The 17,884-nt window shown below is 40.9% G+C and overlaps 1 protein-coding gene across 2 annotated transcripts in view; it reads left to right on the top strand.

The window, feature by feature from the left end:
• SYBU (syntabulin) overlaps window positions 1–17,884 on the top strand; it is a 51,282-nt gene that overhangs the window by 26,367 nt on the left and 7,031 nt on the right. For both annotated transcript variants that reach the window (XM_024194776.2, XM_024194775.2), the window contains exon 4: window positions 16,530–16,632. In XM_024194776.2, coding sequence (XP_024050544.2) covers window positions 16,530–16,632 — 103 coding nt within the window. The remainder of the gene's footprint in view (window positions 1–16,529; window positions 16,633–17,884) is intronic.

Below are 17,884 nucleotides of genomic sequence, written 5' to 3'. Positions count from 1 at the left end.
GGCTTTCTCCAGTGCTCCTCCTAGACCAGTGCCACTCTACCATGCCCTGACTTTGGGCCGTGCCTTCAAGTCACCACAAGCGTTTTCCCCTTTTATAATCTCAGATGTATTTCTCACATAGGCAAAGAAATGATTTTTCCTGGCTGGCTGCACGTGACAGTGATACTGTGCCAGGCATTAGTTTGCGAGAATGTTTGCTTTTTTTTACAGAGAGACTAGGTGGTCTTCCAGTGTGGTCTTCAGGACATTCCACTTTATTTAACCTCGTCAGCACAACTGTGGTGCATCCACCGCCTGGAACAGCCATCAGACAGTTACAAAATGCAGTACCTGGGGAAAGGAATAATGTTTTAATTCCCAGCCTGCTAGTCCAATAAAGCATTGGAACTGCTCAGTTTTCAGACCTGACTGTCCAAAGAGATTTTTGGCTAATATGAAACACAAGCAGAGAGGACTGTAACAGAGCTCACAGTGACTATTAAGGGGTCTTCGCCATTTGATTGCTAAGTAATTTAGCAGATTATCTCCCCAATTTAAGTACACAAATCAAACTAATCCCACAACTGTTGCCATATTTCAGACTATGAGTGAATAGTCTTTTTAAATCCTCTGACAGAAAAATCCATACGTTTAAAAATTAGTTTTTCCAGAGTAGTTGAGTTGCTATTCACGTCCATAGCTAGTTCACATCGAGTTTCACTTTTATGTTCATGGCTGCCAACTCAGCCATAAATCCAATTGTATCAAGACAAGACTGAAATTTAAACCTATTTTCGTTTTTTTACTTCCTGTCAGTAATAATTACGCTGCTAAAAAGGGCTTGGTTTTCAGAGGTGCTGAGCACCTGCTGTTGTTCACCTCAGTTGAAATTGTGGGTGCTCAGCACTTCTCCAAATCAGGCCCTCAATATTTTTTCCTTAATCTAGGTACTATCAGATTATTAATAACTGAAGATAACACAGAACTGATTATTTGAGGCTGGAAGGTGTTCAGTGCTTCTGCTAATTGCATTTTATGGTAGTGTTAAAAAAGAAAATAGATTTATCTCTTGTTGTGTGGATGACATATGCATACAGCTCCGATTAGCCCTAATTTGAATGAAGCATGTAGAGTAAAAAATTTAGTCACTTAGGCTCAGATTAGTAAAGGTATTTTGGCATTGCTCTGCTCCACTTAGCATTACAAGGTCTATGGCCCAGATCCTTAAAGTTACTTAGGTGCCTATCTGCCTCTTTAGGCACTATTGTATTAAGTTAGATGGACTATATGGGCCAAGGCTGTTAACAGAACCCAGTCACTGTCCAACATTAAACAATGTTAAACAATGTCTAGTGTTTTGTATACAGAGGCCACAGCCTGCTTAATGCCATGGCAAACATACCATTTAAATCCTTTTAACCTTGTATTAAAAATAAAGGAAAGAAGGAAAAACAGTTCAAGCATTTGCAATGTAAAGTGTTAAAGAAAGCTTTCACTGTAACAGCATTTCTTGTTCATTTACCTTTAGTTGGGGAGAGTTTTAGAAGGAAAAGGTCACATGGTGTTAAAGATGATAATAACTGGGTAAAAGAGAAGTTAGTTGAGATGGGTGGGAGCTTTTTTTGCTGCTGCTGCTGTTAAAGACAAAACTTTTTCAATCTTACGTGTGTTTGGGAATCAGCTATAGCTGGTAAGGGTAGCAATGTCATCTGCATCCCTCTCTCTGGCCCCGTCTGGTTAGGACATCTCTTGGGATTGGGATAATGAATGCCCAGGGTCCCAAGAAACAGTGGGATGGCAGCCATGATGGTGAAGCTCACAGCAGTAGCCTCCATCTGTTCTTGCCTAGTGTCCCCCCCCCCCAAAGTCTTTCTGTAAGGTCCCACAAAGTGAATGATAGGAGGAATAGCCCCGCCCCTCATTATTTAGTCCACCAATTAGGCCTAATATCCAACACACCAATCTTGGTTCATTAATTTCCAGTTCCATATCTTCTGTTTTTATACCAAACATGATTTTCACATAGGCCTTGAACCATATCAGTAGGCCTTTTTGTTTAGACTAACAGTTTTTTGTCTCCTTTCTGTATCTTTTCCAATCAATATATGTTGTTATAGGTTAATGTATTTTCATATAAACTTTATATTCTTTTACAACTGAGCTTACAATTAGGATAAATTTGTTGGCCCAATTATCATAACAGCACACAATTCCACCATTTAAGTGCCATTGACATTTTCATTGCCGCCACTCAGCTGCCACCAAATCCAGTAGGTGCCCAAGTCGCTTAGGTGCCTAAGACCCCATTGGTGGGATTTGTAAAGCTGCGTAAGCACCGATGCCATCCCAGAGCTCATGAGCAGCTTGAAGCCCTGCCTCAAACTGAAGCCCCAGAGACTCCAAAGCGAGATCTTAAACTAGGTGGGGGAATGCCTGTCTTGCTAGAAAGGCCCAATCCTGTAGGCATGCTCAGAGTACACCTAATACCTGTTGCCTATCAGCCCCTGTATCAGGAGAGCAGCAGAATGCCTGCATAAAACACAGCCAGGGCCATAGGGAAATGTAAGGTGAGTGTGAGCAGGTGACAAAAAGACAAATTTGTCTGCCAGGGCATGGGTTACTTAAGCCGCTAGCTGATAGGTGCTTAATTCCAGGAAGAGGGTTCACAGGTTAGGGTCCTGAGCAGAGGGAGGCTCCTATATCTCTGGCTCATCAGCCAGTGTACCAGGGCAGCCATTTTGCTGCCTAAATCCCTCTCTTCTTCTCAGCCCTCTCCTTGGCATTTCACTCCTGGCTAGCTTAGATGGTTCCCCATTCAGCTGGCCGACTACTTAAAAGTCCATGCTTAGGTGCCTAAGTCTCCCCATTAATTATATGGGGCACCTTGACGCCTAGCTCAGGGCTGAAAATTGCACTGGGCAGCAGGCCTCCTAGGGGTTAGGCTTTGTGATGCTGAGTACCTTATGCGTATGCATAAGTACCTTAAAGGATCTGGGCCCAAGTGACTTAGGCAGCTAAGTACCAAATGACTTGGCACATAAATCAGTTAAGCCTTGAAAATCTGAGTGGAGTAACACCTAAATACCTTGGAAAATCTGGGCTGTGGGAATTTAGGGTAAAATATTCAAAAGTGCCTAAGTGATTTAGGAGCCTAACTCCCATTGAAAGTCAATGGCATTTAGGCTTGTATGTCACTTAGATACTTTTTTTCTGACATGGCCATTTTTATATTGCAGTCTCTTATTTTAAACGTTTATTTACCAAAAAGAAAAAGATTACAAAATACTTTAACTATTCATGTTACACAATATTAACCAGCAGCCTGACACGTTTTCTCCATAGTTGACTATTTAAAGCAATATTGAATGGTTTTCACTATATAAGAGTTAAGAGCCACCTTGTGCATCCAGCAGCAGAATTTTACCCAAAACTGTTTTCTTTGCAAAACTAGAGTCACTGCTATTTTTTTGCTTTACTAAATAAATGCTACTTTTGAAAACACTTTGGGTAAAAATGTCCAAAGCACCTAAGCAACTAAGTCCTATTGGAAGTCAAAAATTGAAGTATTCTTTTACTTCTGGTCTTATATACTTAAACTTTGATCACATTTTCTACATCAGCACTAGGCAGCTTGCAGCAGCAATTATAGGATAGCTAGCTTCATCTTTGTTCAAGAAATATTTTTTTCAAACATGCAATATGAAGTAACAGCAAAGTGCACTTTAAGCTTAAAATGTTTTGTATTTCTGCACAAAAGTCTGCAGAAGTCTATTTTACTAGATATGACCTGGATAAGTAAAAGTTTAATTCTGCATATAAGGTTTTCACTAGTTCCAACCAACCAGTGAATACTATGTTACACAAGAGCATTAAACAAGAAGAATAAAACTGTCCTGGATCAGAATGGAACTGTTAATGTTATTAAGCTGCCATTGAGACAATGATGGCCAAATCATAGGTTTTAGGCTCCCTCCACTTCCAAAAAAAGATTTCAGCTGTGGTTCAATATACAGTAGATACAATATATGCTTCTTGGTATTTTTAAGATAATCGTTGTGTGATTCAAGTTTTGGAAAAAAATTGGGGCAGGTGGAGGATGGGAAAAGCTGTATTTCCTTGGGCAAAAATACTACTTTAATGGACGGTAAGGGCTCTTTTTTCTACACCAATCCAATATGACATCTAAGCCAAAAAAAATGAAACTGGTGCCATACGCACTGCACACAGCCTGCATTTATTTTAAAATATGTTAAAGGTCGACCTAGAATGTGCTTTGCAGTTTGTATATTTACTTAATTGATGCTTTTGCCATCTACTTTTCCTGGCTGTTTTCTGCTGTCTTCAGTCTGTTTTGCCTTCATAAGAGAAATACTGTGCATATGAAAGAGGTCATAATGAATCCTCCTTCAGGAGAATTTATTTTTGTAATTGTGCTGTGCTTTTAAACTACAGTCTCCGTCTGTTCGACAAATGTTTGAAATAGCTTGCTGAATCCCTAATTCCATTAAAAGAATTCTGGGCCTGGTCCAGCAAGATTTTCCCATTTTATTCCCACTGAACTCAGCTTTCATTTTAAGTTATTGCTCATGCAGTACCACTCATAACAATCTGAATTTTTCATTAATTTTTTGTTACTTTTCTGCTATCATGTCCTCTGTTGCCGTTTTCTTTTTAGCTTAGAATTTACAAATTAAATTCCTTTAATCTCTCTTCGTAAACCATGCTGTCTAATCCTGTTGTTATTATTGTTGTCTTTTGGTTTTCTTCCAGTTTATTGATGCCTTTTCAAAAAGGATGCTGAGTTTGTATTGTATTCCGAGTGATGCTTAATCAAGAATTGATTAATGACTTCCTTATTTTTCTTACATGCAGTAGGCCCTATATATGTAACATTTTGAACACTAATTCTCAGAGTACCTTTTTGAGTATATGTATTTGGGGAAACTTGTGGTAAAAAGGTTAAATTGTTGTCAGAGTCAGGATTAGAACACTGATTTTCCTAACTCATGCCATCAAAAGGTGGATAGAAAATTGGGTAGATCATCGGGCTCAAGGGGTAGTGATCAATGGCTCCATGTCTAGTTGGCAGCTGGTATCAAGCGGAGTGCCCCAAGGGTCAGTCCTGGGGCTGGTTTTGTTCAATATCTTCATTAATGATCTCGAGGATGGCGTGGATTGCACCCTCAGCAAGTTTGCAGATGACACTAAACTGGGAGGAGTGGTAGATATGCTGGGGGGTAGGGATAGGATACAGAGGGACCTAGGGACTTAGACAAATTAGAGGATTGGGCCAAAAGAAATCTGATGAGGTTCAACAAGGACAAGTGCAGAGTCCTACATTTAGGACGAAAGAATCCCATGCACTGCTACAGACTAGGGACTCAGTGGGTAGGCAGCAGTTCTGCAGAAAAGGACCTAGGGGTTACAGTGGACGAGAAGCTGGATATGAGTCAACAGTGTGCCCTTGTTGCCAAGAAGGCTAACGGCATTTTGGCTATATAAGTAGGAGCATTGCCAGCAGATCAAGGGACATGATCATTCCCCTCTATTCGACATTGGTGAGGCCTCATCTGGAGTACTGTGTCCAGTTTTGGGCTCTACACTATAAGAAGGATGTGGAAAAATTGGAAAGAGTCCAGCGGAGGGCAACAAAAATGATTAGGGGGCTGGAGCACATGACTTATGAGGAGAGTCTGAGGGAACTGGGATTATTTAGTCTGCAGAAGAGAAGAACGAGGGGGGATTTGATAGCTGCTTTCAACTACCTGAAAGGGGGTTCCAAAGAGGATGGATCTAGACTGTTCTCAGTGGTAGCAGATGACAGAACAAGGAGTAATGGTCTCAAGTTGCAGTGGGGGAGGTTTAGGTTGGATATTAGGAAAAACTTTTTCACTAGGAGGGTGGTGAAGCACTGGAATGGGTTACCTAGGGAGATGGTGGAATTTCCTTCCTTAGAGGTTTTTAAGGTCAGGCTTGACAAAGCCCTGGCTGGGATGATTTAGTTGGGGATTGGTCCTGCTTTGAGCAGGGGGTTGAACTAGATGACCGCTTGAGGGTCCCTTCCAACACTGATATTCTATGATTCTATGAAAACTCTTGGAACAAGCATTATACCATTAGTTGATCAATGTGTTTCCTCTGTATTCCCTGCTCCCATCCCAAATCCTGCTCCATGTTACTTTCCAGTCAGTGTTGTCCAGCTTTGTTCTTCCAGCTATGATTTCTTTCTCACTCTTTCAAATCCAAATTAAATCCCATCTGGATAATTTCTACCTAATATCTAAATTCCCAAGATTGTTTTGCAATCCTCTTTGGTCCCAGTTGTGTTGACAAACTGCCCGCAAATTTGGTAGCATCTGCAAACTTCATCAATTTACAGTTTCTGTTTATTAATTATTTATTAATAATCTGTTTATTAATAATTTATTGGAATGACTAGACTGTGTTGGCCCAGTACAAATCCTTCATGCTTTCTCTCTCAATACCTAACCCTGGTTTAATGCTGCACTGTTAATAATTAAATACCCTCTGTTTATAAAAACAACAAGGAGTCTGGTGGCACCTTAAAGACTAACAGGTTTATTTGGGGATAAGCTTTCGTGGGTAAAAAACCTCACTTCTTCAGATGCATGGAGTGAAAATTACAGATGCAGGCATGACACATGAAGAGAAGGGAGTTACCTGGCAAGTGGAGAAACAGTGTTGACAGGGCCAGCACTCAAGGCAGGGAGCCATCTAACTAGCCAATAGGAGATTATGACGAGAGGGATATGTCTTAAGCCCTGTTCCCTCATAGAACGAGATATCTAAGTCTGGGCTACTGGGAACCCCTCTCCTGGAGTCAGAGGGCTTAGACACTGAAGTCATTTCTTGTGAGGAGTTAGGTGCCTTGTAAGAATGGAGTAGGAGGTGGATGCTAGTGCCCATTTTATAACTTGTCGCCCAGTGGTTAGAGCACTCACCTGGGATGTGGGAGACACAGGTTCAATTTCCCCCTCTGCCTGAAGGGGGAAAATGATTTGAACAGGGGACTCCTACCTGTCTGGTGAGTGCTCAATCTACTGAGCTATGGGATATTCTGGTGTGAGGGTCCCACAATGTCTCCTGTTGAAGTTGTTCCACTTTGGATAAATAATTACAGTCATTGGAACATGGAGACCTGATCCTGGGTATCTCACCTCCCATGGAGGTGCCCTAATCACCAGTTTAGTGAGTCATGCTCACTCTATCTCTGTCCCAGTTCCTCTTTAAGTATTTATACACAATAGAACAGCTTCAACAGGGAAGACTGAGGGAGCCCCACATCCGAATATTGCATAGCTCAGTGGTTCAAGCACTCACCTGAGAGGTGGGAGACCCCTGTTTAAATCCATGCTCCCCCTCAGGCAGAAGGAGGAATTGAACCTGGATCTCCACATACCAGGTGAGTGCTCTAACCACTGGGCTAAAAGTTATAAAGTGGGCGGCACCACCACCACCTCGTCCTTCTATTCTGGCCAGTTTTTGAACCGAGACCTGATCCAGTAGGTGGCCTCTGAGCATGTCTACCAGATTGGGCCTCCCTCACGAGTTATGTGGACAAATGCCTATCTTCCCCCTGTTCATGGATTGCTTTGGGGCCTAGGTGGGAGATGGATGTCTGAGCATCTTGAGTGGGCCAGCAGTGCACATGCCCAGAGGCAGAAACTGAGGTGCCTAGGGAACTTCTACTGCAGACACGTAGGCACTGAGTGAGTTTAGGCATCTATTGGGTTAGGTGGCAGCTAAGTGGGAGTTTTGTAGATTGGAGTAGAACCTAAAACTGGGACTTAGGCACCTAAGTACCTTTGTGAAGCCTTACTCTCTTGCTCAGTTTACCATCTGCAAAATGAGTAGAATATCCACCTCACAGTGTTGTTATGTGACTTAGTGAAGGGTTTTAAAGCACTTTGAGATCTTCAAATTAAAGTTATTAAGAAATGTCCTCAATACCACTGCCCCTGTTCAAAAGTTAAAATTGGAAAAACTTTAGGAGAGAGCCATAGTCTCAGCCTATTGAGAAAAGATTAAAAAGAGAGTGGAAATTACTAAATTAAGACACCACACCATTTACTTTTCATTTTTACGTAATCAGTAAAAAAAAGAGATTGGAAAACATTCATATTTTTATCAAGCAAATAAGTAATATATGCAAAAATTATAAGGAAAATGATTTTAATGCTACTGTAAATCTTGCAAACACAGATACAGGAGAATAGAGTCCATTATGTCTCAGGTCTTACTTTTCACAGGTGTTTTGTAACTATTATCTGTGTCTCCTAGGATATAGCATAACAAAATAGTTAAGGCTACATTTCGGCATTTTTTAGTGCATCTTACTGTATTTGTAGTTTTGTAAGAATTTTGATGAGATTTTATTTAAAAAAAACCAACCCAAACCTTGAAGTATTTGTTTCACTTGTTATGAAGATCTAAGACTGTTTGTTTATAGGCGTGGGACATTTCAATGTAGTTCTTATCTTCCTCAGTTTTAGAATTCAGTCAATAAGATATTAACTCTCTAAATCTAGGAATTGAGCTTTCTGACAGTGCCTAGTGGAACTGACCCCCCCCCCAAAAAAGGTCCTGACTGTAAACCCTCAAGTATTAATATGCTGAAACGCACAGTCTTGGTGTCTTTGTAATTATTATTTGTTAATGATACTCTATTGAGAAAAAATTAAGATGTGATAGCAGTAGTAACCCATGATGTATTGCTTTTTATCTAGAAACTGCCTTGACTTCATTAGACTGAAAATAAGATTGTCAACTTATTGACAGCTTTGTTGTTTCAATAAGTGACATTTGAATAACAAAATTGGCTTTTTTTTAATGCTTTCAGTATGTGTGTTCATAGTCAGTAAATATTAGATGAGATTATGAAAAACATCTTGCTCTTTGTCCTTGGAACTGTAGATTTATTTAGTTTAGTTGCTTCCCATATAGATTTCTCATTCCAATGTTTTTCTGTTTGCTAGAGGAAAACACGTCAAACTGAGTTAATTTTTTATGTATACTGTAATTAAAAACATCTGATTCATATTAGAGGTGATTTGTTTAAAAGCTTTCAACATAAAAAGGTTTGCATGTGTTTGTAAGTATTGTGTGTGTACTGTACATTTGTTCCTGAACACCTAAATGACATTAACCCAACATCAGCTTGTCTTCCCTTTAGTTATCAGAGCCAGGCTCAAAGATGTGCAGGAGGGGCCTCCAGAAGCCCCTTGTTAAAATTCTGTGACCAAACTGAATGGAGGGTTGGAATGACTTCCCAGTCTCAGATGGAGCTCCCTTTCTGTGTGCTGTGAAATCATCCCTGCCAGAGCGAATTGCACTAAGTGTAAGGTATCTTCCAAAATATCCAAGTACAAGTTGAGCCCCATGCTGTATTATTAGCAATATTCTCAGCATATTTTTTCAGATGCCGAGTCTGAACATTTCTTGTGAAGAGCACTTAAAATGTTTGTTGGCCAACTGAGGCTGCATCCCTCGTTCTCTGTGCCTATGAGAGTAGTTTTGTTTGTTTAAACAAGAAGATTCCCGAAATTATTTCTGCCTGGGGAGCAAATGCTCCCTTGGGACAAAGGTTTTATCCCAGGCTAAGAAGGGAAATTTCATGGGCCCTCTTGCTGAACTATTGTCAGCACAGTTCAAACTGTATATAGGAGTAGAAAAAATATTTAGGGCATGTAGAATTCCAGGTGAGGGACCCTTTCAGTATATACTAAATAGAATTAAAAATCATCCATTTGAAATAATGTTTGCCTGGTTTAACATCTGCTTGTGGACGCTCTGCAAATCCATGAATTAAAACAACAGTTAAGAAAAACAGAAGCTCAAATCCTAGTTCTGACTGTACAGTATACTTCACACACTCAGAAGATACCAGCAATTAGGTTTCTAGTGACTACTGGTTGCAGGAAGGAATATGATTGATTAATAGCACATAGTAGTTTTACAGCATACACAGGTAGTGCTCTGTATTCAATCTGAGATATGCAAACAGAGTTGTTAATTGTCCAGATTAGTGATAACTATATACACTGGCAAGAAAGTACATTCTCTCATTGCCTGGCCTAGACGCCAATAATTTTTCAGGGGGTTACCTAAAAGAAACCTGAGGCTTTGGACAGAGGCCTCACCTCTCCCTAGCCCATGTTCCATCACCCCTACATCTTAATGATACAGTGTTCCTTTCTGGATTGAGTGAATGGATTTTTGCACAACCCTGTGTTTGCAGAGACACTCAGAGCAGCCCAGTGCTAGATTAGGTAGAAGAGGCGCTGTGTTTGTATTTACCAGTAACATACTCTTTGTTGTGAAAAATTAGCTCTCAGAATTACAGATTTAGCTATGAGATAAAAGGTTTCAAGATAAATTCTACTGAAACTTTACATCCAAATCCTTCGAGCAGCATCCACTGTAATTACACTCTCTTCCCTACTTTAGCTGCTTCTAATGGTTTCACTGGACCTTTTTATACAATCAGGCCCTATCTCCTCCCTTGGGGACTTTAAATAAAGCTATCTGCCGAGAGACTGTTTCATTTAATTAATTATTTACTGCATTTCGTTTTGGGGCCCTTTTATTGATACTAGAGCTGGATGCTTTATTAAGGCAGGTAAGATCAAAGAATTAAGGGCTTTGCATCTTAAAGTCAACCTGCCTTTTTTGTCAGTATTGTTTTATCTATTGCACTGTTATATTTTATGATTGTAAGAAAAACCCAGCATCAAGGTTTGTGATGCATTCAGTATTATGGAGCCACAACATGAATGAGTTGTGTGGATTATACATATTCCCAGCTACATCTCAGCTTGAAGGAGTGATAAGAATAACATACGAAAGGTGGTTAAATTGTAATAGGTCCACGCTTGCGATACTGGCCTTGAAGAATCCGATCCCATAGATCAGGTGTCACAGTTCCTGCTGCAAATCTTGTTTGAACTATTCCTTCTGTGTTTAATATTAATCATTTAAACAGGAAAATGAACCATAAAACAACAAACAGGAAGCATCAAGCATCAATCTGGATTTACAAAAACAAAGAGATTAAAAGTTCAAGCTCCAGCTACATCTTTAAGACCACTAATGTACCTAAGATCAGGAGTACAGACAGTATACAGTACCTGGATGATGGATAATACCTAGGCACAATAGAGTAGGTTACTCTACTCTGTATACCATATGTATAATTTCTGTATATATGTTATATGTAAATTACTTCTACCTATACATAATGTGCATTTATTCATATTACATACATTGTTCTGTGTTTTATATATTCCAGTGCTTAGATAGTATGATGGTGGACACTATAGGAGAACCTAATATAGGTGTAATGAGCAGTAAGTGCTATATGCATTATATGTTCAAAGCACTGTATTAGGTTGGTGGCATTATCTTAGTTTTACATCTTGGGAAACTGAGATGCAGAAGTTAAAGGTGTGACTTTTCTAAACTGCCTGTGCACAAAACTGCATGTGTAATTACCATAGTTGAATGCACAGGTTGGGTAAATGCATACAATTGCCAGTTAGAGGCAATACTGACCAGGAGGTACAATTGGTGACACAATTTGTGCTGTATTTGTGATGAGGCATGTTGGAAAATCAGGCCTAAGTAACTTGTCCAAAGCCACCCAGCCAGTCACTGGTAGAGCCCAGATTAGAACACAAATTTGACTTCCAGCCCTCTAGACCAGTGGTTCCCAAACTTCAACAACCTGTGAACCCCTTTCACTAAAATGTCGAGTCTCGGGAACCCCCTCCTAAAAATGTATATTTCCAGGGATTTTCTTCTTTATCTGAGTATAAATGATAAAAGCAGTGATCTGGGAAATATAAAATTTGTTTTTATGATATGCATATTACACACTATTTATTATTTATTATTAATCATTACAGTATTTTTATTACATTATGAAAATGGCAACACTCTTCCAAGAGCTCACTTTCGTAGCTTGTATCACTTTGAATAAGCCTGTTATAAGACAAGGCTCCTATGTTTCATCAAGGAGTATCAGATGTGAAACATCATGAAGGTATTTAAGAAGCCAACTCAAAGAGTTCCTCCTACACAAGCATTCAGGTCTTAAGCAGTCCAGGCAAACAATGCACGTTACAACAAAGCTTAAACTTGTTCTTCATAATAATTAAAAAAAAAAAAACAATACTAGCTGCCTATTTAATTTTAAAAACAGCAAAAAATATCCACCTCCCTTTCCATTTCTTATAAGGAGTCTTGAAGTTTAAATCTCCTCAGTGTGATAGATAGGCTTGCTTTGATCTGCTTAGCTCGTGGAAGTCCAGTGGCTCCAGGCTGCTGGCCCTGTGCTGCCCAGGGTCCCTAAGGAAAGTTCCGTCCGCCATTAGGGAATTTTTTTCCAAGAACCCCCTGTAACATTTCGCGAACCCCCAGGGGTTCACGAACCCCAGTTTGGGAACCACTGCTCTAGACATTACTTCTTATAGAGTCAGTCAAGACATAAAACTATCACTATTTGGTGTATTAAAAACAAATTTTGGAAAACTTCTTAGTAATTTGTTGGCCACAATTATACCATACTATTGCAGACCACCGTCTGTTGTAAAGCACTGTGATTCCCTGTGCACTGGGGCTGTGCACTGCTCCACATGCTGCTACTTGGGAGCCCTTTGCTAGACAGTTGGAAACCATAGCAATGGACTTTCCAGCATCCTGTGGGGTATATGTGGCACAAATGTTGTATAAGAGCATGCTATGCTGTCCATTGGCAGCCAGTATGTAAGCAGGTGATCAGATTCACCAGTGGCTAGGGCATGGGGAAAAATATGTTTTTGAATGAACTTCAAATGAGAAATGTGTGATGTATGCAGCATTTGACTTGTTTTACAGTTAAAAAAAAGAGGTGACTCTGTCATCTAAAATAAAGAAACCTCAGAGTAAGTCTAATGCTATGAGGACAGAAGAAGATATAATACTTGAGAGATTTAAACTGCTTCCACATTTAGTGTGGCTTTTGAGGCCATTTTGCTGTTCAGATCTGTGAGCCAAAATTGTTGCAACAACAAAAGTGTATCATAGACTCTTATAAATACTCCCAAAGCAGTGTAGCCTGGCAAATGGGCACAGGCTTGGGAATTAGGAGAGCCTGAGTACTAATCCTAGCTCTACCATTGAGTTACTTTGAGCCTTGGCAAGTCACTTCACCTTTTGTTCTGTTATCACCTCTGTCAGCTGGAATACTTACCTACCTACCTAGGTCACCGGGGTAAGTGCATATTAATGGCTGTGCTTGAACACATAGTGGCCTTATTGGTTTAGGCAAAGATGCATGACAAGTGGAGAAATATTTTTTTTAAAGTCTCAATGGCATGAGTGAGCTTGGGTTACAGAGAGTTCTAGCCTGAATGTTGAGTCAGTCATGCTTAGAAACACCAGCAAGTTTGATACCTTTAATATAAAAGAAGCTGTGAAAGATCCTGTAAATACACATGCTCAAAGTTAAGCATGGACGTAAGTGTCTGCAGAATTGAGGCCATAGAATTCTTGATCAGTGGAAACAGCCCCAGCCCCAAGTTTAGAACAGTTCTCTTTTAGAGATCCCAGAATTGGAGATGGTTACATTTTCAGTATCTGCTTAGCCTTATCTACAATGCCTGGTTTGGCAGCCCTTCACAGTACTTTACTCCAAGTGAATCGGTTCAGAAGGAGGGTATTATTAAGCTTTGCTTCCTTGGAATACTCTCAATAACAAGATCTGATTATGATGTGGTCTACTTAATCATAGACTTCCCTCGTCTAAGGCTGTCTCTGTCTGCATAAAAGCCAATACTTTACTTCACTTTAGAAAGCCACTGACTTCCTGTTTGGGGCCGGAGCATAGTATAGGTATGGAATATTCATAATGTGTTTACCTGCCCTAGTCTTGTTTGTAAACTTATATTTGTAATTTATATACATAGATGTTATCTCCTGAATATTTAAAACAAAATGATTCTATATATTATATAGGAATGGAATACAGGAATGTTTTGTTTATAGGGAAAACTCTATTGTTGCTTTAGGCATTATATCCCATTTTTAGTTACTTTGCATCCCCAAGGATGGACTCAGTGGCATATGTAGGTGGATACAGTCTGTAAACACTTAAGTACAAGAAAGCAGTGTTGTTTTTCCTCTCCACAATCCTCCACCTTTCCATTTTTTTTCTGTGTGGTTAAGCTGAGCAAGTTGTTGAGGCTCTAATTTGGCTTGTGAAATCTGTATTACTGGTTGTGTTTGCAGAGATGGCAGTTAGAAAAAAAATCTTTTTACATGTAAACTGAGTGTATTTGATATGGAACCAGTTAGCGGCAATAGAACTGGAGCCTCATGATGCCATTTTTCTAGAATCACTTTTTAAGAATTGGGCTGTAAATTTGTGTTTTGAGGTCAACAAAATGAGTTCATAGACTTATCAGACAGAGGTGTGAGGGTCTGTGCTGTGCATATTAGAGGCAGAGCCCAGAACTTGCAGCCCAGGAGTGTGAGGGTAGCAAGCCACCATTGCGCCTTCCCTTCCTGTGCTGCTCCAGAGGCTAGAGAGGCACCCAGTGGGCTTGTCTAAGTCCAAGCAACAGCTGTCTCTCCAGACTGCCCTATTGCTACATTGCTGCCTGCTGCAGCTATGTCCCTGCTGTGGCCCACCATGTCCTTTACACCAGTGTTTCTCAAACTAGGGCCGCCGCTTGTTCAGGGAAAGCCCCTGGTGGGCTGGGCCGGTTTGTTTACCTGCTGCGTCCGCAGGTTCGGCCGATCGCAGCTCCCAGTGGCCGCGGTTCACCACTCCAGGCCAATGGGAGCTGCAGGAAGCGGCGCGGGCTGAGGGACATACAGGCCGCCGCTTCCCACCGCCCCCATTGGCCTGGAGCGGCGAACCGTGGCCATTGGGAACCTAAGTCTGCTACAGCCCCAACCAGCTGACACGATGTTAAACAGACCGGTCCATGTCAAGTGCAGCAGCCTGTTTAATATCATGTCAGCTAACATGTGTGCTGACACAATGTAATTTTCCAGTGTCGAGCACTTGGGAGCATTGGAAGATGTTCTGAGCTGCCCACTTGCTTTATGAAAGACTTAATGAGCCTGAGAACTCCAAGATTCAAAAATAAAGGGCAGGGTTCAGCCTCAGGAAACACTAGCATTACTCACAGTGCTGGGCTATGGAAGTGGAAACGGCCTAGCCACACTGTGCCCCCAGCCCTCACTTGCTGGGAGGTTTTCAACCAGCCACCACAGCTAGAGAAGTGGATGGTGCTGGCTGGAGAGGGGATGTGGCGAGGGGATAATTGATTCAGCATATCCCCCAGAGAAGCCTCAACCATCAGGTTTCCTTTGAGCCTAAGCCACAATTTAAAGCTGTCTTCCTGTAGAGAACTCCTGTGGAGGAGGGCAGTGCACCACTACTTTATCCATCCTTTCTCCTCCCCTCAAGAGCTGAATTCCCCGCCCCGGTGTAGCTGCCAAGCTGGCACGGGAAGGTTCAACATGCACACTTCCAGTTCCTCCACTGACTTGCTACATGACCTTGGATGACTCACCTCTTCCTGCTTCCATTTACCCATTTGTAACTTGGATATAATTGATGAGTTTTTGCAGGGATTAATTAATGGTTGCAAAGTGCTTTGGGATCCAGCGATGAAAGACATTATGTACATAGTAATTTTTCTTCTGGCTGATAAGCTATTATTAAAGCAAGTTGGAAGCTTATTTCCATCCTCTCCCGTGGAGCTCGCACATGGGCATCTTTTTTTCATGGCTGTTTGCAGCACTGGGTTTGGATCTGACAAGCCTGAAAAAATCGCCAAGTATTTTTCAGGCGATAAGAGCTTCTTACCTAGTGAACTGTCATACTTCTGGGCTCAGCAAAATGGGTGCCATGTGCCTTTAAATAACAGAGTCTGGAAAATGAAAGCTGAAAATCATAGAAAGTTAGTAATCAGATAGTATGGCTTAATACCAAAGAAGCAGCCTAGAGCCAGGCATTGTTATTGGATTATTGTAAAACTGTTTAGAGGTGCCTTACTATTTCTCTGTGTCAGATTAAAGCCTGTATGTGGATATCAGAAACAGATGAGCTGATAAGTGGATCCCCTGTCCCCCAGATAAATAATATTTTCCTGTTTAAAGTGTGGAGAATCCAACAGCAGTTGTTTGCTTAGTATGACTGTGCACTTGAAAGAATGGTCAGCAGCCCCACTCAGGTAGCTGTGTTTCCATACAAATGTTTATAGCCTGCTTCTAAAGTGACTTACGCAGAATAGAAGTTGTAATGTCCTGTTGTGTTCTATTGTTGTTGAAGTGTCTGTTTTGAGGGAGCTGTTGAAAGTCTGGAATATATCCACAATTTCTCCTAGAGGGTGTGTTTGAAAACACAGGCTGACTTTTAAAGTTCACATGGGACAGGCAGGGGAAGGATGGTTATGATTCATCGTCACTTTTAAAAACAGTATATCAGACCTTGAGTTAGAATTTCCATCATGTTTTTACTCTTCCCTTTTCCTTTCCAGGGAGTGAAGCTGATTTTAGCTCTTCAAGCAGCACAGGCAGCATTTCAGCTCCTGAAGTTCATATGTCTGCTGGTGGGAGCAAAAGAGCCTCTTTTTCTCGCAAGTAAGCAATGCAATTTGTCTTATACTATGAGTGTTGCTTAGTGGAAGGCCAGGCTTATCCACCACTGTTATACCTTTTAAAACAATTTGGACTACAGTGTGTTCTCTGATAGTACTGATGTTGATTAGAATCTGTGATCTAGGAGAGAACAAATGTGATGTATTTGGAGAATATAAACTGTGATACAGTAGGATCATGTGACCAACAACAGTTCTGTTCATTCATGACATACCTTTGAGATCCTGTCAGCTACATAAAAAAAAAAATGTTTAACATAGAAAGAAGGGGAAACAGCTGGGTGTGTGCTTAGTTAAGTGTAACCATTCCAACCAATTGACCTTAACCTTCTGGTCACATCACTTTGTTTTCCTGCTTTGACAAATTGTCAGCTCACCACATGCCTTGCAGGGTCATCATAACATCATTTGTTGAAGGAAAAATGTTGATGCTTGTGTCTTTAATTCCTGTTGCTAAATATCAAGTTCCACTCCTTTGTATTAATAGGTATAAAATACCTGGTCTTGAAAGGTATGTATTAAAAATGCCTTTGATGAAATATTTCTGTAAGTTGCCTCCACGTCACATGTCAGATACAAACCTAGACAAAATTTGTATCCACATCCAATCCGCAGTCTGCAAACATGGTCTATGGATATCTGCAGATTTGCAGGGCTCTAGACATATGCACATTGTGCTGTGTCTACACAATCCCTGCTGCTTCCAGTCTTTGAGCAGTCAGGGAGGGTTGAAATTGACAAGACAAAATCCCTGCTCTTTGTGGAATCACAAGACTGAAGCTGGCAGGGAGAGTGGAGGGACAGCATGATTCCCACATTTTCAAGTCACCTGAGCTCATCCATGATCATAACATATCCAGTATGCAGGGATTGGTAGCATAATGCCTAACTGAACAAGAATCTGATCTCTGTCTTGGTATTGGTATGCAAATAAACAGCAGTTTAGCTCTGTTCATGCTGTATTTAAGGAGAGTAGGTAGCTGCTGCAACAGTGGGGTTTTGTGTTTAACTCAAGTGTAATAACTAAATGATTAAATCCTAAACCTACTTTATTTCTTACTAGCAGCATGACCTCTTGTTGTAGCTTTAAATATTCCGCGCAAGACACCAGTCTTAATTTGCCCTGAAGCAGGGCCGGCTCCAGGCACCAGCTTCTCAAGCAGGTGTTTGGGGCGGCCGTTCCGGACAGGGGCGGCCGTTCCGGACAGGGGCGGCAGTTCCAGGTATTCGGCGGC

This window comes from Terrapene carolina, unplaced genomic scaffold (genome assembly GCF_002925995.2).
Source record: "Terrapene carolina triunguis isolate 2854851 unplaced genomic scaffold, T_m_triunguis-2.0 Scaffold58, whole genome shotgun sequence".
NCBI classification, from domain to species: domain Eukaryota; kingdom Metazoa; phylum Chordata; order Testudines; family Emydidae; genus Terrapene; species Terrapene triunguis.
The sequence above is the reverse complement of the archived record's forward strand: the minus strand, read 5'-3'. Positions and strand labels throughout refer to the sequence as shown.